Genomic DNA, 23,567 nt, shown 5'->3' with positions numbered 1-23,567 from the left:
CTCTACTGTATATAGCCTCACTACTGTATATAGCCTCTCTACTGTATATAGCCTCGCTACTGTTATAGCCTCCCTACTGTATATAACCTCTCTACTGTCTAGCCTCACTGCTGTATATAGCCTCACTACTCTATATAGCCTCTCTACTGTATATAGCCTCTCTACTGTACATAGCCTCTCTACTGTATATAGCCTCTCTACTGTATATAGCCTCGCCACTTTATATAGCCTCTCGACTGTATATAGCCTCACTACTCTATATAGCCTCTCTAATGTATATAGCCTCTCTACTGTATATAGCCTCTCTACTGTATATAGCCTCACTACTGTATATAGCCTCTCTACTGTATATAGCCTCACTACTGTATATAGCCTCACTACTGTATATAGCCTCTCTACTGTATAACGCCTCACTACTGTATATAGCCTCTCTACTGTATATAGCCTCTCTACTGTATATAGCCTGTCTGTATATAGCCTCGCCACTGTATATAGCCTCTCTACTGTGTATAGCCTCTCTACTGTATATAGCCTCACTACTGTATATAGCCTCTCTACTGTATATAAAATCTCTACTGTCTATCGTCTCTCTACTGTGTATAGTCTCACTACTGTATATAGCCTCTCTGCTGTATATAGCCTCGCTACTGTTATAGCCTCCCTACTGTATATAGCCTCTCTACTGTATATAGCCTCACTACTGTATATAGCCTCACTACTGTATATAGCCTCGCCACTGTATATAGCCTCTCTACTGTATATAGCCTCTCTACTGTATATAGCCTCTCTACTGTATATAGCCTCTCTACTGTATATAGCCTCTCTACTGTATATAGCCTCTCTACTCTATATAGCCTGTCTGTATATAGCCTCACTACTGTATATAGCCTCTCTACTGTATATAGCCTCTCTACTGTATATAGCCTCTCTACTGTATATAGCCTCACTACTATATATAGCCTTGCCACTGTATATAGCCTCGCCACTGTATATAGCCTCGCCACTGTATATAGCCTCTCTACTGTATATAACCTCTCTACTGTATATAGCCTCACTACTGTATATAGCCTCACTATTATTCACTGTCTTTTTACTGTTGTTTTTTCCCCTTACTAATCTATTGTTCACATAATATCTATTATTTACTTAAAAATTGCACTGTTGGTTAGGGCCTGTAAATAAGCATTTCACTGTCAGGTCTACACCTGTTCTATTCGGTGCGCCTGACAAATAAACTTTGATTTGATTTGTTACAGATCACCTGGTTCAGCCTGATATCTCCCTGACTGACTCAATGGGAGGGGTCTCCAGGGGCCACCAGGGGCCCGAGGTGTTCAGGGGCTACAGCTTCACCATCACCTGCTCCACTCAGCCACAGTACCCAGGAGGCTCCTTCCTCCTCACGTTCACCGGCTCCAACAGAACCCAGACCCAGCCAGCTGTCAATCACTCTGCTGCCTTCCTCTTCCCTGCTGCAGATGACTCCCACCAAGGGAACTACAGCTGTGTTTATGAGAATTATGTTTTCTCTCACAACTTCTCCTCTGAAAGCGATCTCCTCTCTCTCACCGTCACAGGTAACTGAACATGAACCAGACTTATAACTTTGCCATTGACAGATTTCCCACAGATCTATCTGATGATGATCAGTCCCCTCATCAAAGGTGTTTCTGTTTGCAGCCTCTCCTCTGCCAGCCTCTCATGATGACTGTTTAGCTTGGAAGTCTGCTTTGCAAAATATGATGCAATCTCTATTACACTTAACACTGCCCTTTCCCACCTGGACAAAAGGAACACCTATGTGAGAATGCTGTTCATTGACGACAGCTCAGCGTTCAACACCATAGTACCCTCAAAGCTCATCACTAAGCTAAGGATCTTGGGACTAAACACCTCCCTCTACAACTGGATCCTGGACTTCCTGACGGGCCGTCCCCAGGTAGTGAGGGTAGGTAGCAACACATCTGCCACACTGATCCTCAACACTGGAGCCCCTCTGGGGTGCGTGCTCAGTCCCCTCCTGTACTCCCTGTTCACCCACGACTGCGTGGCCAGGCACGACTCCAACACCATCATTAAGTTTGCAGACGACAGAACAGTGGTATGCCTGATCACCGACAACGACAAGCCTATGGGGAGGACGTCAGAGACCTGGCCGGGTGGTGTCAGAATAACAACCTGTCCCTCAACGTAACCAAGACTAAGGAGATGATTGTGGACTAAAGGAAAAGGAGGACCGAGCACGCCCCCATTCTCATCGACGGGGCTGTAGTGGAGCTGGTTGAGAGCTTCAAGTTCCTTGGTGTCCACATCACCAACAAACTAGAATGGTCCAAACACACCAAGACAGTCGTAAAGAGGGCACGACAAAACCTATTCCCACTCAGGAAACTAAAAGTATTTGGCATGGGTCCTCGGATCCTCAAAAGGTTCTACAGCTGCAACATCGAGAGCATCCTGACTGGTTGCATCACTGCCTGGTATGGTAACTGCTCAGGTTCCGACCGCATGGCCCTACAGAGGGTAGTGCGAGTACGGCCCAGTACATCACTTGGGCTAAGCTGCACGGTGTCAGAGGAAGGCCCTAAACAATTGTCAAAGACCCAGCCTCCCCAGTCATAGACTGTTCTCTCTACCACCGCACGGCAAGCGTTACCGGAGTGCCAAGTCTAGGACCAAAAGGCTTATCAACAGTTTTTACCCCCAATCCGTAAGACTCCTGAACAGGTCATCAAATGGTTACCCGGACTTTAACGCTGCTGATGCTTTCTGTTTATCATATGTGCATAGTCACCTTAACTATACATTCTTGCACATACAACCTCAATTAGCCCGACTAACCAGTGCCTGTATATAGCCTCGCTACTGTATATAGCCTCGCTACTGTATATAGCCTCTCAACTGTATATAGCCTCTCTACTGTACATAGCCTCGCTACTGTATAAAGCCTCTCGACTGTATATAGCCTCACTACTATATATAGCCTCTCAACTGTATATAGCCTCTCTACTGTACATAGCCTCGCTACTGTATAAAGCCTCTCGACTGTATATAGCCTCACTACTCTATATAGCCTCTCTACTGTATATAGCCTCTCTACTGTATATAGCCTCGCTACTGTTATCGCCTCCCTACTGTATATAGCCTCTCTACTGTATATAGCCTCGCTACTGTCATAGCCTCCCTACTGTATTTAACCTCTACTGTATATAGCCTCTCTACCGTATATAGCCTCTCTACTGTATATCGCCTCACTACTGTATATAGCCTCTCTACTGTATATAGCCTCACTACTGTATATAGCCTCTCTACTGTATATAAAATCTCTACTGTCTATCGTCTCTCTACTGTGTATAGTCTCACTACTGTATATAGCCTCTCTGCTGTATTTAGCCACGCTACTGTTATAGCCTCCCTACTGTATATAGCCTCTCTACTGTATATAGCCTCACTACTGTATATAGTCTCTCTGCTGTATATAGCCTCTCTACTGTATATAGCCTCTCTGCTGTATATAGCCTCTCTACTGTATATAGCCTCTCTACTGTATATAGCCTCGCTACTGTTATAGCCTCTCTACTGTATATAGCCTCGCTACTGTCATAGCCTCCCTACTGTATTTAACCTCTACTGTATATAGCCTCTCTACCGTATATAGCCTCTCTACTGTATATAGCCTCTCTACTGTATATATCCTCGCCACTGTATATAGCCTCGCAACTGTATATAGTCTCTCTACTGTATTTTGCCTCGCTGCTGTTATTATTCACTGTCTTTTTACTGTTGTTTTTTCCCCTTACTAATCTATTGTTCACATAATATATTTTTTTTACTTAAAAATTGCACTGTTGGTTAGGGCCTGTAAGTAAGCATTTCACTGTCAGGTCTACACCTGTTGTATTTGGGGGCGCATGACAAACAAACTTTGGTTTGATTTGTTACAGATCACCTAGTTCAGCCTGATATCTCCCTGACTGAATCAATGGGAGGGGTCTCCAGGGGCCACCAGGGGCCCGAGGTGTTCAGGGGCTACAGCTTCACCATCACCTGCTCCACTCAGCCACAGTACCCAGGAGGCTCCTTCCTCCTCACGTTCACCGGCTCCAACAGAACACAGACCCAGCCAGCTGTCAATCACTCTGCTGCCTTCCTCTTCCCTGCTGCAGATGACTCCCACCAAGGGAACTACAGCTGTGTTTATGACAATTATGTTTTCTCTCATAACTTCTCCTCTGAGAGTGAGCTCCTCTCCCTCACCATCACAGGTAACTGAACATGAACCAGACTTATAACTTTGTCATTGACAGATTTCCCACAGATCTATGTGATGATGATCAGTCCCCTCATCAAAGGTGTTTCTGTTTGCAGCCTCTCCTCTGCCAGCCTCTCACGATGACTGTATAGCTTGGAAGTCTGTTTTGCACAATAGATCACTCAGTCAAGAAGGAATCAAATACAATTTAAATATCCCAGAATGCTTTTGTATGTGAGTGTTATCTCAGTGAACGTCTCTACTCACTACCACTGTCACATGTCATGTTATTGTCATATCTAAATGAGGAAAGTAGTTGAGGAGCTACGTTTTCTTTTTCTCTCCTCTTGTTCCAGATGTCCTGCTTAAGCCTGATATCAACATATGTTGTCTCAGTGACTGTAGGCCCACTACTCATGTTGCCCTGTGAGGGAGGGTGGCTAGCACTGTTACATGCTGATGTGATTGTCATATCTACAGGAAACTAGTTGAAGAGGTTTTTCTTCTTCTCTTTTATTGTGACAGATCTCCTGGTCCAGCCTGATATCTCCCTGACTGACTCAATGGGAGGGGTCTTCAGGGGCCACCAGGGGCCCGAGGTGTTCAGGGGCTACAGCTTCACCATCACCTGCTCTACTCAGCCACAGTACCCAGGAGGCTCCTTCCTCCTCACGTTCACCGGCTCCAACAGAACACAGACCCAGCCAGCTGTCAATCACTCTGCTGCCTTCCTCTTCCCTGCTGCAGATGACTCCCACCAAGGGAACTACAGCTGTGTTTATGACAATTATGTTTTCTCTCATAACTTCTCCTCTGAGAGTGAGCTCCTCTCCCTCACCATCACAGGTAACTGAACATGAACCAGACTTATAACTTTGTCGTTGACAGATTTCCCACAGATCTATCTGATGATGATCAGTCCCCTCATCAAAGGTGTTTCTGAACCACGTAGAGCGTAAAAATAATCCTCTGTTGTAAAACTCACTGCTGAGTTCCACATACTTTTGTCCATGTATTATATCTCCTTCCTGGACTCACAGTGATCTGCTCAGGAAATATCAACATATTATAATTATTTTCAACTGATTTCCTTCATTCATACAACTTCCTCTGCACCTCTCATGATGACTGTTTAGCTTGTCAGTCTGCTTCGCAAAATAGATTACTCAGTCAAGTAGGAATCAAATCAAACTTAAATATCCCACAATGCTTTGTATTTCAGTGTTACCTCAGTGAACGTCTCTACTCACTGTCACAAAGAGAGGAGGAGGGAGGAGGAGAGGAAGAGGTAGAGATGTGAAAGAGAATATATTTGTATCACTGACTTCTCACCAGTGATGTCATCATAACCAGTAACCTGTTCCTCTCTTGGCCCGGCCCAGCCTGACCCTGACATATAGTATCAGACCTTGTAGTTCAGATGGTACTGAAGTGAAGCTGCCTGATGGATGTCCAGCTGTTTATTTTCTATAAAGTGAAGTGAACTTATTCCTGTCTCCTGCCTGCATTATTCCCAACCCGATCCTGAGTGACTAAGAACCCATTTCTACCACTTACAGTATCAAACATAGCAAACTACAACCTTTTATCCAACATATTTGTGTTTAGTCCTCGACAGTGTCATCAACAAAACTGATTGAATGTTCAACCAACTCTTTTTCTCCAGAGTCTGTGCGGCTTGTGGATGGAGCTGGTCTCTGCTCTGGGAGAGTGGAGGTGAAGTCCAATCAGTCCTGGGCCTCAGTGTGTGAAGCTGACTTTGACCGGCAGGATGCAGAGGTAGTCTGTAGGGATGTTGGCTGTGGGGCTCCTGCAGCTCTACAGGGGGGGCTCTATGGAGGAGGTGAGGGTCAGACCTGGGATAAAGAGTTCCAGTGTAAAGGCAATGAGTCCCTTCTCCTGGACTGTGACACCTCAGACAGAAAACACAACACCTGCCTACCTGGTAATGCTGTTGGACTCACCTGCTCAGGTAAGAAACAGTTTGTCACTCAATCAACATTGTTTCTCACCTGGAGTGAAGAATATGAGAGACAATATAGGTGTGTTTTAGTTAGAAAATAGTAAGATTACTGTCTCTCTCTTTTCTTTTCTCAGAGCCTGATGATGTGAGGCTGGTGGGAGGAGGCAGTCGCTGTGCTGGTGGAGTGGAGCGGTACGACCAGGGAGAGTGGAGGATTGTGGGAGCTGACTGGAACCAGGAGGATGTAGCTGCAGTAGTGTGTAGACAGATGGGTTGTGGCTCCACTGTTTCAGTACCACCTGGAAACACCACTAGAGGGAATGGAGTTTACTGTTCTGGGTCTGAGTCTTCACTGAGGGAGTGTTCCAGAATGTATGGTCTCTCTCCTGGACTCACAGTGATCTGCTCAGGTAATAACAATAATTCTATTCAACTGATTTCCTTCATTCATACAACTTCCTCTGCACCTCTCATGATGACTGTTTAGCTTGTCAGTCTGCTTTGCAAAATAGATCACTAAGTCAAGTAGGAATCAAATACAAGTTAAATATCCCAGAATGCTTTTGTATTTGAGTGTTATCTCAGTGAACGTCTCTACTCACTACCACTGTCACATGTCATGTTATTGTCATATCTAAATGAGGAAAGTAGTTGAGGAGCTACGTTTTCTTTTTCTCTCCTCTTGTTCCAGATGTCCTGCTTAAGCCTGATATCAACATATGTTGTCTCAGTGACTGTAGGCCCACTACTCATGTTGCCCTGTGAGGGAGGGTGGCTGGCACTGTTACATGCTGATGTTATTGTCATATCTATAGGAAACTAGTTGAAGAGGTTTTTCTTCTTCTCTTTTATTGTTACAGATCTCCTGGTCCAGCCTGATATCTCCCTGACTGAATCAATGGGAGGGGTCTCCAGGGGCCACCAGGGGCCCGAGGTGTTCAGGGGCTACAGCTTCACCATCACCTGCTCCACTCAGCCACAGTACCCAGGAGGCTCCTTCCTCCTCACGTTCACCGGCTCCAACAGAACCCAGACCCAGCCAGCTGTCAATCACTCTGCTGCCTTCCTCTTCCCTGCTGCAGATGACTCCCACCAAGTGAACTACAGCTGTGTTTATGACAATTATGTTTTCTCTCATAACTTCTCCTCTGAGAGTGAGCTCCTCTCCCTCACCATCACAGGTAACTGAACATGAACCAGACTTATAACTTTGTCATTGACAGATTTCCCACAGATCTATCTGATGATGATCAGTCCCCTCATCAAAGGTGTTTCTGTTTGCAGCCTCTCCTCTGCCAGCCTTCATCATCAGACACGTTGTAGTGCTGCTGCTCCTACTGACAGCCATCACCACCATATTCACCGCCATATTATACCTGTACTGTACTAAGGTAAAGACATTTTCTCAGACGTAGAGTTGGACAATTCCGGGTTTTCCCTAAATCCCAGTTGGAATATCCCTGGATGTGGAGGGAATTCACAGGAAATCCAGAATCCTCCAACTAAGAATTTTGGAAAACCATTGATTTTATTGAAAGTTCCTTGAATTTTCCATCTCTGCTCCGACGTGCCTAAAATCTGACTGTATTGATTAGTAGTCTGGTAGAGAGATGGTCTGTATTGATTAGTAGTCTGGTAGAGAGATGGTCTGTATTGATTAGTAGTCTGGTAGAGAGATGGTCTGTATTGATTAGTAGTCTGGTAGAGAGATGGTCTGTATTGATTAGTAGTCTGGTAGAGAGTTGGTCTGTATTGATTAGTAGTCTGGTAGAGAGATGGTCTGTATTGATTAGTAGTCTGGTAGAGAGATGGTCTGTATTGATTTGTAGTCTGGTAGAGAGTTGGTCTGTATTGATTAGTAGTCTGGTAGAGAGATGGTCTGTATTGATTAGTAGTCTGGTAGAGAGATGGTCTGTATTGATTAGTAGTCTGGTAGAGAGTTGGTCTGTATTGATTAGTAGTCTGGTAGAGAGTTGGTCTGTATTGATTAGTAGTCTGGTAGAGAGTTGGTCTGTATTGATTAGTAGTCTGGTAGAGAGATGGTCTGTATTGATTAGTAGTCTGGTAGAGAGTTGGTCTGTATTGATTAGTAGTCTGGTAGAGAGTTGGTCTGTATTGATTAGTAGTCTGGTAGAGAGTTGGTCTGTATTGATTAGTAGTCTGGTAGAGAGATGGTCTGTATTGATTAGTAGTCTGGTAGAGAGATGGTCTGTATTGATTAGTAGTCTGGTAGAGAGATGGTCTGTATTGATTAGTAGTCTGGTAGAGAGATGGTCTGTATTGATTAGTAGTCTGGTAGAGAGATGGTCTGTATTGATTAGTAGTCTGGTAGTGGTGAAAAAAGTTCACATCTTGAGTAAAAGTAAAGATACCTTAATAGAAAATGACTCAAGTGAAAGTGAAAGACACCCAGTAAAAGACTACTTGAGTAAAAGTCTAAAAGTATTTGGTTAAATAATACTTAAGTATCAAAAGTGAAAGTAATCATTTCTAAGTCCTTATTAATATATCCAAACCAGACGGCATCATTTTATTTATTTATGTATTTACAGACAACCAGGGACACACTCCAACACTCTGACATCATTAACAGATAACCAGGGACACACTCCAACACTCAGACATCATTAACAGATAACCAGGGACACACTCCAACACTCAGACATCATTAACAGATAACCAGGGACACACTCCAACACTCCAACACTCAGACATCATTAACAGATAACCAGGGACACACTCCAACACTCAGACATCATTAACAGATAACCAGGGACACACTCCAACACTCAGACATCATTAACAGATAACCAGGGACACTCTCCAACACTCCAACACTCAGACATCATTAACAAACGAAGCATGTGTTTAGTAAGTCCACCAGATAAGAGTACTTTTGGTTGTCAGGGAAAATGTTTGGAGTAAAATATTTTCTTCCGGAATGTAGTGAAGTAAAAGTAAAAGTTGTCAAAAATATAAATAGCAACGTAAAGTACAGATACCCCAAAAAACTACTTTAATAGTTCTTTCAAGTAGTTTTACTTAAGTCCTTTACACCACTGAGAGTTGGTCATGTGTGTTTTTGTGGTCAACCAGACTGTCTCTTTGTGCAGTGTCTCCCGAGACCACCAGGAGGTAGAGGAGAGAACAGTGTGAGCAGCACGGATCTTTATGTCAACGCCATGGAGATGGTCTCTCTGAGCTCCAGATCTGAAGCTGGACCGGGAGAGGAGAGAGCAGCCCAGGGGACGGAGTAGGAGTAGAATGAAGCTGACCCTACATGCTGATCTTAGGTCAGTTTTGTGTTTTAAATCGATGGTCAGCAGTGGACTGGTGTTTAAAATGTGGTGACAAACCTGAAGTGGTTCTAATTTTAATAACAAGTTCAGAATTAGTTTATCTTTCTAGAACCTTGGAAGAAATCTAAAAGGAGTGACTGCAACCACCATTATTCATTTTAGTTTAGTTTTTTACCACCAGGGAAACATGGGGTTTGGGTAACATGGGGTTTGGGTAACATGGGGTATTGGTAACATGGGGTATTGGTAACATGGGGTTTTGGGTAACATGGGGTTTTGGGTAACATGGGGTTTTGGGTAACATGGGGTTTGGGTAAAATGGGGTTTGGGTAACATGGGGTTTGGGTAACATGGGGTATTGGTAACATGGGGTTTTGGGTAACATGGGGTTTTGGGTAACATGAGGTTTTTGGTAACATGGAGTTTTGAGTAACATGGGGTTTTGGTAACATGGGGTTTTGGTAACATGGAGTTTTGAGTAACATGGGGTTTTGGTAACATGGGGTTTTGGGTAACATGGGTTTTGGGTAACATGGTGTTTTGGTAACATGGGGTTTGGGTAAAATGGGGCTTGGGTAACATGGGGTTTGGGTAACATGGGGTATGGGTAACATGGGGTTTGGGTAACATGGGTTTTGGGTAACATGAGGTTTTTGGTAACATGGAGTTTTGAGTGACATGGGGTTTTGGTAACATGGGGTTTTGGGTAACATGGGGTTTTGAGTAACATGGGGTTTTGGTAACATGGGGTTTTGGGTAACATGGGGTTTTGGGTGACATGGTGTTTTGGTAACATGGGGTTTTTGGTAACATGGGGTTTTGGGTGACATGGGGTTTTGGGTAACATGGTGTTTTGGTAACATGGGGTTTTGGGTAACATGGGGTTTTGGGAACATGGGGTTTTGGGTAACATGGGTTTTGGGTAACATGGTGTTTTGATAACATGGGGTTTGGGGTAACATGGTGTTTTGGTAACATGGGGTTTGGGTAACATTGGGTTTTGGGTAACATGGGGTTTTGGTAACATGGGTTTTGGGTAACATGGGGTTTTGGTAACTTGGGGTTTTGATTTTTTTTAAATCCGTTTTGTGTTCCAGAATATATTTATTGCTTTTTGCTTTTGTCTTCATGTCTTTAGAGTTCTCTTAGATTCTTTATCTTATTTAGTGTGTCTTAGATTCTTTATCTTATTTAGTGTCTCTTAGATTCTTTATCTTATTTAGTGTCTCTTAGATTCTTTATCTTATTTAGTGTCTCTTAGATTCTTTATCTTGAAGTGTCTCCATTATTCATCCAGGTATTATTATGGTCATCTTTTCCTCAAGTCGTTTTGGTTTGTTGTTGTTTACTTCATGATGTTGTTGGTGGTATATAGAGATAATGATGTTATTGATTATAAATGTTATGATATTGATTATTGATTATGAAGTAGATTATTGTCATGATGTTGCTCTCTAAACTGGCATGTAATCAACTGAATGCTTTTAATAAAATTACAGGCTGTCAGTCTTGTGTGATTCTCCTCTTGAACTAACTGTCATGCTGAAACCCTCATTGCAAAGTCCCTATGTGTCTGTGTGTGTGTCTTTGTGTGTGTGTGTATGTATATATGTGTGTGTGTGTGTGTTTGCGTGTTCAGAACTCTGGTGGTATTAAAACATGATCTTACTAGTACCAGTACATGTGTAGTGTAGGATGTGTGTCTGTGTACTCCAGTACATGTGTAGTGTAGGATGTGTGTCTGTGTACTCCAGTACATGTGTAGTGTAGGATGTGGGTCTGTGTACTCCAGTACATGTGTAGTGTAGGATGTGTGTCTGTGTACTCCAGTACATGTGTAGTGTAGGATGTGTGTTGGTGCCTAAAGGGACTCTGTATTTAACACACTTCAACCAGACGACTGTAGAAGCTTCTGTTTTATTGAAGAACAACCGTCGTCTCCATTGAACACAGCGTAGTGGTCCAGGTAGTTGTTTTATGATTGACTGAAAGAGGGGGACTTTCAGAGTATTTCTCGATTGGTCAAATGTTGGTTGGCTGAATGTTGGGTCTAGTTGGATGGTCGTTGGCTTGTTGGCTGAATGTCAGTTTTGTTGAACATAGATCCTTGTTGATAGCCTGTTAGTTCTCATTAGGTTGTATTTTGGTGTTTTTTGGTTAGACTGGTTCCTAGGAGGAGGAAGAGGAAGAGGAGGCTGAGCTGTGACAGTTTGACATCAGTCTCCTGTTACCTGCTGAGAGAGAGAGAGAGAGAGAGAGAGAGAGAGAGAGAGAGAGACACAGACAGAGAGACACAGACAGAGAGAGAGAGAGAGAGACAGAGAGAGAGAGAGAGAGAGAGAGAGAGAGAGACACAGACAGAGAGACACAGACAGAGAGAGAGAGAGAGAGACAGAGAGAGAGAGAGAGAGAGAGAGAGAGAGACACAGACAGAGAGACACAGACAGAGAGAGAGAGAGAGAGACAGAGAGAGGGTTATTTGCTGTACATACAAGAGAGCACAGAGAGAGGAGAGAGAGAGATAGAGATGTATGAGATATTTGCTGTACATACCATCCTAAGACACACACTATTCCCTATTTGGTGTACTACTTTTGACCAAGTCTCTGGCCAAAGTAGTGTACTATGTAGGGAATAGGCAGCAATTTGGGACGTACTCCAGCTAAAGTACATCACCAAGCAGTATCTACCTCTGGTACCAAACATCTACATGTAACAGTTAGTGTAGTAGGGTTACTCATCACCAAGCAGTATCTACCTCTGGTACCAAACATCTACATGTAACAGTTAGTGTAGTAGGGTTTCTCATCACCAAGCAGTATCTACCTCTGGTACCAAACATCTACATGTAACAGTGTAGTAGGGTTACTCATCACCAAGCAGTATCTACCTCTGGTACCCAACATCTACATGTAACAGTGTAGTAGGGTTACTCATCACCAAGCAGTATCTACCTCTGGTACCCAACATCTACATGTAACAGTGTAGTAGGGTTTCTCATCACCAAGCAGTATCTACCTCTGGTACCAAACATCTACATGTAACAGTTAGTGTAGTAGGGTTTCTCATCACCAAGCAGTATCTACCTCTGTTACCAAACGTCTACATGTAACAGTTAGTGTAGTAGGGTTTCTCATCATGCTGAAACACAAAGCACAGAAAACATCTTAGTTCATGAGATACATAGATACACACATATAGATAGATAGATAGATAGATAGATAGATAGATAGATAGATAGATAGATAGATAGATAGATAGTCAGACAGACAGACAGACAGATAGATAGACAGATAGACAGACCTTCCTTCTGCACCCCATCTCCCTCCCTCTCTCCTTCCCCACCCTCCCCCTCCCTGTCTTCATACCTCAGCATGTTGTCCTGGGGTCAGCTGTCTCTGACACTGTTGATACTATCTTTCTCTCCCCCCTCACTCAACCTTCCCTTCCCTCTCTCTCCTCCCCTTCTCTCCCTGACTCACTCTCTCTCCCCCTTCCCTTCCCTCTCTCCTCTTCTCTCACTGACTCACTCTCTCTCCCCCTTCCCTTCCCTCTCTCCCCTCTCCCTCCTACGTCTCCCTCCTCTGCTATACTCCCCTCCCTCTCAGCTCCCGTTCCTCCCTCCCCCTTCTCTCCCTCCCTCTCTCTCCATACCTCAGCATGTTGTCCCGGGGTCAACTGTCTCTGACACTGTTGACACTTCAGACACAGAGGGTGGTAGTCCCGCCCCAATGACCTCTTCTTCTCACCTGGACCAATGGGGAGAGAGGATACCAAGGGTTAGAGGTCAAATGTCTGTCATGGACCAATCTAGTTAGAGGATACTCAAATTGTATTTGTCACATGCGCCGAATACAACAGTGAAATGCTGAATACAACAGGTGTGGACCTCACAGTGAAATGCTGAATACAACAGGTGTAGACCTCACAGTGAAATGCTGAATACAACAGGTGTAGACCTCACAGTGAAATGCTGAATACAACAGGTGTAGTAGACCTCACAGTGAAATGCTGAATACAACAGGTGTGGACCTTACAGTGAAATTCTTACTTACAAGCTCTTAACCAACATTGCTTTAAGAACTCTTAATAAAAAATGTGTTCAGTAAAGATATATATTTTTTCAGTAATAAATAATTAAACAGCAGCAGTAAAATAACAATAGCGAGGCTATATTGGGGTTCCGTTGCAGAGTCAATGTGAGGGGGCACCGGTTAATCCAGGTAATTGAGGTAATATGTAGGTAGAGTTAAAGTGACTATGTATAGATAGTAAACAGAGAGTAGCAGCAGTGTAAAAGAGGGGTCTGGTGGTCATGTGATCAGATGTTTACATTTACATTTAAGTCATTTAGCAGACGCTCTTATCCAGAGCGACTTACAAGTTGTTCAGGAGTCTGATGGTTTGGGGGTAGAAGCTGATAAGGAGCCTTTTGATTGGATGTTCAGGAGTCTGATGGTTTGGGGGTAGAAGCTGATAAGGAGGCTTTTGATTATTTGTTCAGGAGTCTGATGGTTTGGGGGTAGAAGCTGATAAGGAGCCTTTTGATTGGATGTTCAGGAGTCTGATGGTTTGGGGGTAGAAGCTGATAAGGAGGCTTTTGATTATTTGTTCAGGAGTCTGATGGTTTGGGGGTAGAAGCTGATAAGGAGCCTTTTGATTGGATGTTCAGGAGTCTGATGGTTTGGGGGTAGAAGCTGATAAGGAGCCTTTTGATTAGTTGTTCAGGAGTCTGATGGTTTGGGGGTAGAAGCTGATAAGGAGCCTTTTGATTGGATGTTCAGGAGTCTGATGGTTTGGGGGTAGAAGCTGATAAGGAGCCTTTTGATTAGTTGTTCAGGAGTCTGATGGTTTGGGGGTAGAAGCTGATAAGGAGCCTTTTGATTGGATGTTCAGGAGTCTGATGGTTTGGGGGTAGAAGCTGATAAGGAGCCTTTTGGTCCTAGATTTGGTGATCCGGTACCACTTGCTGTGCGGTAGAAGAGAGAACAGTCTATGACTAGGGTGACTGGTGTCTTTCACAATTTGTAGGGCCTTCCTCTGACACCGCCTGGTATAGAGGTCCTGGATGGCAGGAAGCTTGACCCCGGTGATGTACTGGGCCGTATGCACTACCCTCTGTAGTGCCTTGCGGTCGGGCCACATTGTTGAGGATCAGCGAAGTGGAGATGTTGTTTCCTACCTTCACCACCTGGGGGCGGCCCGTCAGAAAGTCCAGGACCCAATTGCACAGGGCGGGGTTGAGACCAGGGCCTTAAACTTAATGATGAGCTTGGAGGGTACTATGGTGTTGAATGCTGAGCTGTATTCAATGAACAGCATTCTTACATGAGTATTCCTCTTGTCCAGATGGGATAGGGCAGTGTGCAGTGTGATGGCGATTGCATCGTCTGTGGACCTGTTGGGGCGATATGCAAACTGAAGTGGGTCTAGTGTGGCAGGTAAGGTGGAGGTGATATGATCCTTAACTAGTTTCTCAAAGCACTTCATGATGACAGAAGTGAGTGCTACGGGGCGATAGTCATTTAGTTCAGTTACCTTAGCTTTCTTGGGAACAAGAACAATGGTGGCCATCTTGAAGCATGTGGGGAGAAGGGAGGGGATAGGGAGAGATTGAATATGTCCATAAACACACCAGCCAGCTGGTTTGTGCATGCTCTGAGGACGCGGCTAGGGATGCCGTCTGGGCCAGCAGCCTTGCGAGGGTTAACACGTTTAAATGTCTTACTCACGTCGGCCATGGAGAAGGAGAGGGGGGGCCCGCAGTCCTTGGTAGCGAGCCGCGTCGTTGGCATTGTATATCCTCAAAGCGGGCAAAGAAGGTGTTTAGCTTGTCTGGTGGCAAGATGTCGGTGTCTGTGACGTGATGGGTTTTCTTTTTGTAGTCCGTGATTGCCTGTAGACCCTGCCACATACGTCTCGTGTCTGGGCTGTTGAATTGCGACTTCATTTTGTCCCTATACCAACATTTCGCTTGTTTGATTGCCTTGCGGAGGGAATAACTACACTGTCTATATTCATCCATATTCCCCAACGTCTTTCCATGGTTGAATGTGGTGGTTCACGCTTTCAGTTTTGCACGAATGGTTTCTGGTTAGGGTTGGTTTTAATAGTCACAGTGGGTACAACATCTCCAATGCACTTCCTAATAATCTCACTCACCGAGTCAGCATATAAATCGATGTTATTGTCTGAGGCTTTACGGAACATTTCCCAGTCCACGTGACCAAAACAATTTTGAAATGTGTATTTCGATTGGTCAGACATTATATTTACATTATGTTTACACACATTAACCTTCACATGTTGACTACTTTTTGACCACCTAGTCTAATAGTACTGCCACACACCTAGATACTAGGTCCAAACTGATAGGAACTCAGGTCCCTCAGAAGAGAGGGTTACATGTATCTAAGGGAAAGTTCAACCTGGAGCCTACAGATTTCACTGTAGTTTGGTGTGAGTATGAAACATGATCACCCTCATATTACCCAGACCTAGTACAGTATTTCATCATCCTGTCAGCTAGTTAGATTTCATTTCCTTGATTCCTTGTGTCCTCCCTTTCCTCCTTTGGGTTTTGAGTAGGAGGCGAGGAGCGAGGACTCGAGTAATTAAAGGAAATGTAATTGCGATTTTCCCATAGAATGCGCCACAAATGGCACCCTATTCCCTATAAAGTGCACCACTACACAAGTCCTTAGGTTAAACTTCACCAGAGCCATTAAACCATGCTGGTACTCCAGACACCTGTCTCCTACTGCCCCCTAGGGGTTGGATGTCTAAATATGATTATCTAATGGTGCTGAAGGAGATGGCCTCCGTTTTACGATCCTGTAACCAATTGTGCTATTCTGTATGTTTTTTTCACGTTATTTGTAACTTATGTTTCTGCCAAAGTGTCTTATGACTGAAAAGAGCTTCTTGATATCAGGGAAGCGATTACTCACCCCGTACTAGAGGAATTCTTCTTCTTCAACGAGTCGGAAGGGAAGGATTTACTCCAGACACCCGGCAAAGCCCTCATCCCCGTCAGTGGCCGGAGGAAAAGTCGGCGGTATCGTGGACAACAGTCCGGGTGCCTTGTAAGGATCCGTCGCCGAGATGGTAATCTACCTTTACCATCGTTCCTACTAGCCAACTTACAATCAATCGATAATAAAATAGACAAACTACGAGCACGTATATCCGACCAACGGGACATTAAAAACTGTAATATCTTATGTTTCACCGAGTCGTGGCTGAACGATGACATGATTAACATACAGCTGGCGGGTTTGAAGCTTTTTCGGCAGGATAGAACAGCTGCCTCTGGTAAGACAAGGTGCGGTGGCCGATGCATATTTGTAAACAACAGCTGGTGCACAAAATCTAAGGAAGTCTCAATGTTTTGCTAGCTTGAGGTAGAGTATCATGATAAGCTGTAGACCACACTATTTACCAAGAGAGTTTACATATATATTTTTCGCAGTTGATTATTCTTTTGCTAAACGGCCCTAAACAGCGTCCCATGCACTGTCAGTGGGGTTTGTAAACCAACCCGGATGTAATATAATTCTACAATGTTGACACAGTGGCGCTTCTCAATGTGGAGGGACGTACACTCTGTAAACAGGAATGACAAGCTAAAGTTATCTAGTTAGTCACAGAAATGTACGTTCAGCCTGTTCATTATTTCAGTCCGAGTTGACATGTCTTACGAAGTCAGCATGGTTTAACATAGTTCCTTTCGTTTGTGACCTCGACATTGTTGCTGGATAAATACTTTCATAGCTAACATTCTGGCGCTGCTAGCTAGCTAACCCCATATCTGGATGCCTCGCTCTAGTTCCCGAGAGAGCAGCATACTTGTAAGTCAACTTTGCTTTCAAACTTTAATCACCTGTAAAGTTGTTTTACATGCAATCAGGTAGATATATATTGTTAAACAGCCTGTTGTCATTCATTGTTTGTTTCTTTGGAGCTAGCTAAGCTATCACTAGCTAGCTAGGTGGATAATGTGATGTACAGTAACGTTACAGTATTACTGAATGACAACAATATAGCCTTGTCACTACTAGTTGATATGTGGTGCAGTAGACGACAGTAAAACATTACTAAATGATAACAACGTAGCCTTGTGACCAGCTAGTAGTTGGTTGATATGGGGTGCAGTAGACTACAGTACAACATTACTAAATGATAACAACGTAGCCTTGTGACCAGCTAGTAGTTGGTTGATATGGGGTGCAGTAGACTACAGTACAACATTACTAAATGATAACAACGTAGCCTTGTGACCAGCTAGTAGTTGGTTGATATGGGGTGCAGTAGACTACAGTACAACATTACTAAATGATAACAACGTAGCCTTGTTTAGTTTCATGATTTAGAATGTGAGATGTAATCTACACCTCCGTTAAGGCTGATAGAAATCCTCATGATTTAGAATGTGAGATGTAATCTACACCTCCGTTAAGGCTGATAGAAATCCTCATGATTTAGAATGTGAGATGTAATCTACACCTCCGTTAAGGCTGATAGAAATCCTCATGATTTAGAATGTGAGATGTAATCTACACCTCCATTAGACTGATGGAAATCCTCATGATTTAGTTTGTTGATTTAGAATGTGAGATGTAATCTACACCTCCATTAGACTGATGGAAATCCTCATGATTTAGTTTGATTTAGAATGTCAGCGTCATTATTTCTATATGACACATTCTCCTTCTGAACTTGTAATGTTTGTACGATGGCTGTAGTTTTGTGACTTTGATCAAGAGCTGCTGCTCACTGATTGGACAGATCCAACACAGTTACACCTCTGACACGGCCAAAACATCAGCTGTGTGGTGTCAGATATCACCGGTTAACACTTGATCTGATTGGACCTAGGCCTTACACTCATTCAGTCTGTTTAGTTTAGGATTATTGTCAGTTCAGAAAATTGTGCCTCTCTCTTTTAGATCTGCCACCTCCAGCAGTTCAGCTGCAGTCACAGTAGTCCTCTGCTGTGGTATTTCATTTACCGGCTGCACCAGTTCCTACAACACTGGCCGTGAAGGGAGACACTTTGAGGAGACCCAGATGGATACAGGTCATTCAGAATTATACTGCATATGCTCAGTCACACCAACAGATGTACACAGACATGTTGTTGACCTGTATACTTACTGTCACTTAGTGTCTCTATCAGATCTGCCTGACAGCCTCACCCAGAAGACACTGGGCCTATCAAGACTGACAAAGCAGAGGTGGGTGGCTGACAGCCTCACCCAGAAGACACTGGGCCTATCCAGACTGACCAAGCAGAGATGGGTGGCTGACAGCCTCACCCAGAAGACACTGGGCCTATTCAGACTGACCAAGCAGAGATGGGTGGCTGACAGCCTCACCCAGAAGACACTGGGCCTATCCAGACTGACCAAGCAGAGATGGGTGGCTGACAGCCTGACCCAGAAGACACTGGGCCTATCCAGACTGACCAAGCAGAGATGGGTGGCTGACAGCCTCACCCAGAAGACACTGGGCCTATCCAGACTGACCAAGCAGAGATGGGTGGCTGACAGCCTCACCCAGAAGACACTGGGCCTATCCAGACTGACCAATCAGAGATGGGTGGCTGACAAGGAAAATAAAACACAACACACATTATCCACAATGCAAATACGTTGTAATTACTTGTTTATTTAATGCTTTGCTGCATTTTATTTGAGGATTGGAGATATCTACTCCTTCATGTCCGTTCTCAATATCTACATAATTACTCTCCATATCTATCAAAGGGGGATTGATAATATTGTAAAAGACGACGGCTTAATGTTTACAGTTTGAGGAAATTATGCGTGCTTTTTATCTAAGTTGACAACGTGTTGGTTCCACTTTTCTGTCTCCGTTATTTACTTAACAAATAAGAAACACTTAAAATGTGAATATATAAAATTAAGATATTATAATTAGAATACAGCCGTAGACAGAAGTCAAAGATCAACATACAACTGATGTCTCTCCTGAGTTGTGAACAAAAGAAAGACAGCATCTTATATAGAACACACCTTATGGTGTCAAACCCTGCATGTGCAGCTAAAAGAACAAGTTATTCTTAACACAAGGTTTCTGAGAATCTGTCTCAGCAGAATGTAAATCTGCCCTTGTTTCAGAAAAAAACAGACGCTGTCTCTGTCTCGCTGTCACTCTCAGTCCCTTTTCTCACCTCTTCTCACAGACGCTGTCTCTCTCTGTCTCGCTGTCACCCTCGGTCCCTTTTCTCACCTCTTCTCACAGACGCTGTCTCTCTCTGTCTCGCTGTCACCCTCGGTCCCTTTTCTCACCTCTTCTCACAGACGCTGTCTCTCTCTGTCTCGCTGTCACCCTCGGTCCCTTTTCTCACCTCTTCTCACAGACGCTGTCTCTCTCTGTCTCGCTGTCACCCTCAATCCCTTTTCTCACCTGTTCTCACAGACGCGGGGCTGCGGGTTTTGCAGGGCGCTACACAGAGAGAGGCCTCCATATTCAGCTATACAGTGAGTATAAGTACAATGGCACGTAAGCAAATGAATAACATAATCAATGGTGGGGGTCTTTAGAAGACCCCCAAAATCAACTTTAACCCTTCACATGCCTCCCTCTCACACACACACATTAGACCCAGTGTAAATAAATTGTAATAACTGGTTTATTTTACGCTCCATTTTATTTGAGGAAAACATCTGCAATAAAGTACATTGACAGTTAAAACAATGTCTTTGGTTTATTGGATATTTCTCTGAATACAATGTGTGGCCAGAAGGAAGTCGGCAGACCTGCAACCCTTGGACTGTGTAGGTTTTGTCATCTGGAGCTGAAAAATACAGAGATGGGGAGGAAGAGTGCAGTTTAAAGGTTTATCATTAGTAACAGACACAATTCTAGAAGGAATTCATATTAGAATATATTACATTATAGTGACCAATAGTTACTGTATTGTGATTGTTTAGTCATAGTTACTGTATTGTGATTGTTTAGTCATAGTTACTGTATTGTGATTGTTTAGTCATAGTATTGTGATTGTTTAGTCATAGTTACTGTATTGTGATTGTTTAGTTACTGTGTTGTGATTGTTTAGTTACTGTATTGTGATTGTTTAGTCAGTTACTGTATTGTGATTGTTTAGTCATAGTTACTGTATAGTAGTTACTGCATTGATCATTCTGTGATCTGTTCAGGGAAGAGACTGATCATTATGTGATCTGTTCAGGGAAGAGACTGGTCATTATGTGATCTGTTTAGGGAAGAGACTGATCATTATGTGATCTGTTCAGGGAAGAGACTGATCATTATGTGATCTGTTCAGGGAAGAGACTGGTCATTATGTGATCTGTTCAGGGAAGAGACTGGTCATTATGTGATCTGTTCAGGGAAGAGACTGGTCACATTGCAAGATTCATTTGTAGATTATTTTGCATGTATAACGTTTTATCCTTTTTAAAGGAGGGCTGACAGACTAACATGCAGTCAACTGAATATATTTTTATCACTGACAACTCACCAGTGATGTCATCATAACCAGTAACCTGTTCCTCTCTTGTCCCAGTCCAGCCTGACCCTGACATATCGCATCAGGCATGTTGACTTGACTTGGGTAACAGACCTCTAGCTTCAACACCACATCCCCCCTTCTCCTGCTCTAACATGAGACCTCATCAGTACTCATTTTGGGTGCTGGTACTGTTTATATTGAGGTGCTGGAACATTAAGCCAATATTCTATAAGAGGTGAACTCAAGCAGTAGAAAGTTAGAGGTGATATTACAGGACACACTACAGTTGAAGTCGGAAGTTTACATACATCTTAGCCAAATACATTTAAACTCAGTTTTTCACAATTCCTGACATATAACCACTTTATTTTAAGAATGTGAAATGTCAGAATAATAGGAGTGATTTTATTTCAGCTTTAATTTTTTTCATCACATTCCCAGTGGGTCAGAAGTTTACATACATTCAATTAGTATTTGGTAGCATTGCCTTTAAATTGTTTAACTTGGGTCAATCGTTTCAGGTAGCCTTCCACAAGCTTCCTACAGTAAATTGGGTTAATTTTGGCCCATTCCTCCTGACAGAGCTGGTGTAACTGAGTCAGGTTTGTAGGCCTCCTTGCTCGCACACATTTTTTCACTTCTGTCCACAAATTATCTATAGGATTGAAGTCAGAGCTTTGTGATGGCCACTCCAATACCTTGACTTTGTTGTCCTTAAGCCATTTTGCCACAACTTTGGAAGCATGCTTGGGGTCATTGTCCACTTGGAAGACCCATTTGCGACCAAGCTTTAACTTCCTGACTAATGTCTTGAGATGTTGCTTCAATATATCACCATAATTTTCTTTCCTCATGATGCCATCTATTTTGTGAAGTGCAATAGTCCCTCCTGCAGCAAAGCACCCCCACAACATGATGCTGCCACCCCCGTGCTTCATGGTTGGGATGGTGTTCTTCAGATTGCAAGCCTCCCCCTTTTTCCTCCAAACATCACGATGGTCATTATGGCCAAACAGTTCTATTTTTGTTTCATCAGACCAGAGGACATTTCTCCAAAAAGTACGATCTTTGTCCCCATGTGCAGTTGCAAACTGTCTGGCTTTTTAATGACAGTTTTGGAGCAGTGGCTTCTTCCTTGCTGAGTGGCCATTCAGGTTATGTCAATATAGGACTAGTTTTACTGTGGATATAGATACCTTTGTACATGTTTCCTCCAGCATCTTCAGAAGTTCATTTGTTGCTGTTCTGGGATTGATTTGCACTTTTCGCACCAAAGTACATTTATCTCTAGGAGACAGAACGCGTCCCCTTCCTGAGCGGTATGACAGCTGCGTGGTCCCATGGTGTTTATACTTGCGTACTATTGTTTGTACAGATGAACGTCGTACCTTCAGGCGTTTGGAAATTGCTCCCAAGGATGAACCAGACTTGTGGAGGTCTACAATTTATTTTCTGAGGACTTGGCTGATTTCTTTTGATTTTCCCGTGATGTCAAGCAAAGAGGCACTGAGTTTGAAGGTAGGCCTTGAAATACATCCACAGGTACACCTCCAATTGACTCAAATGATGTCAATTAGCCTATCAGAAGCTTCTAAAGCCATTACATAATTTTCTGGAATTTTCCAAGCTGTTTAAAGGCGCAGCCAACTTAGTGGATGTAAACTTCTTACCCACTGGAATTGTGATACAGTGAAATATAAGTGAAATAATCTGTAAACAATTGTTGGAAAAATTACCTGTGTCATGCACAAAGTAGATGTCCTAACCGACTTGCCAAAACTGTAGTTTGTTAACAAGAAATTTGTGGAGTGGTTGAAAAATTAGTTTTAATGACTTCAACCTAAGTGTATGTAAACTTCCATCTTCAACTGTATGTGAAACTTTGCTGCTCTGTCAGCAGTGTCCTGTGGGGTTTTTCAGAACAGATCAGATTGCTTTATTTAGCTGAGTTCAACCAGTGATCTAAGAAAAGTTTTCACACCATTGAAATAAGGAAGTAATGAGAGACAAGTCATATAGCCTAGCAGTATTTTCCATTCTTCAGTCCTCTCTTCATGACAGTAGACTGTATAGCTCAGTGGAGCCCCAGTTAGAGACAGATATGATACCTGCAATGATATTCATGATCTTATTCTGGAGCACAGGTAGGATACTGTTATACTCCTATACACTGGTGACAGTTACTGAGATATGTTTTGATATTGTAAGATATATTACCATTTGCAGGGCTAGTAAAATAACATGCAACTGGAAGCAGACAGTAAAAATGTGTCTCAAAGCAGGACAATGATGTGATCACCTGTAAATGTACTTTACTGTAGCCTAACTGTCCATCTGGGGACAGGCACTAATGTCAGTTAAGTTGTGATGGTGTCATGCATCTGACTGTTGTATATTCAGTGTGTCAATGATTGATTGTATCTTTCTCTACGTAAATGAAAGAGTATATTTTTTGTATTACATTTAATATTGGTCTTACGTTAGAGTAGGAGAAGGGGGCGTGTCGACGCCAGAGTTCTGTAACCTGAGTCAAGCTCAACAGGCCTGATGCTA

The 23,567-nt window shown here is 43.2% G+C and overlaps 2 protein-coding genes across 2 annotated transcripts in view; both read left to right on the top strand.

Moving 5' to 3' along the window:
* Positions 1 to 1,294: 1,294 nt before the first annotated feature.
* Positions 1,295 to 4,375, top strand: LOC129844016 (killer cell immunoglobulin-like receptor 2DS2). The gene is made up of 2 exons (XM_055912387.1): positions 1,295 to 1,577; positions 3,945 to 4,375. Exons 1-2 carry the CDS (start codon positions 1,295 to 1,297, stop codon positions 4,271 to 4,273), a joined length of 612 nt encoding a protein of 203 aa, XP_055768362.1. The 3' UTR covers positions 4,274 to 4,375.
* Positions 4,376 to 5,872: 1,497 nt separating this feature from the next.
* The window catches only part of LOC129844015 (uncharacterized), a gene marked incomplete at its 5' end in the record, with an annotated part of 32,223 nt that continues 14,528 nt past the window's right edge, over positions 5,873 to 23,567 (top strand). Inside the window, 7 exons of the mRNA XM_055912386.1 lie at positions 5,873 to 6,224; positions 6,350 to 6,625; positions 7,076 to 7,311; positions 9,329 to 9,468; positions 18,463 to 18,593; positions 18,693 to 19,085; positions 19,618 to 20,019. Coding sequence (XP_055768361.1) covers positions 5,873 to 6,224; positions 6,350 to 6,625; positions 7,076 to 7,311; positions 9,329 to 9,468; positions 18,463 to 18,593; positions 18,693 to 19,085; positions 19,618 to 20,019 — 1,930 coding nt within the window. The remainder of the gene's footprint in view (positions 6,225 to 6,349; positions 6,626 to 7,075; positions 7,312 to 9,328; positions 9,469 to 18,462; positions 18,594 to 18,692; positions 19,086 to 19,617; positions 20,020 to 23,567) is intronic.

This window comes from Salvelinus fontinalis, unplaced genomic scaffold (genome assembly GCF_029448725.1).
Source record: "Salvelinus fontinalis isolate EN_2023a unplaced genomic scaffold, ASM2944872v1 scaffold_0166, whole genome shotgun sequence".
In the NCBI taxonomy this organism is placed as follows: Eukaryota; Metazoa; Chordata; class Actinopteri; order Salmoniformes; family Salmonidae; genus Salvelinus; species Salvelinus fontinalis.
Note: the sequence above shows the minus strand (reverse complement) of the source record. Positions and strands in the feature narration are given on the sequence as shown.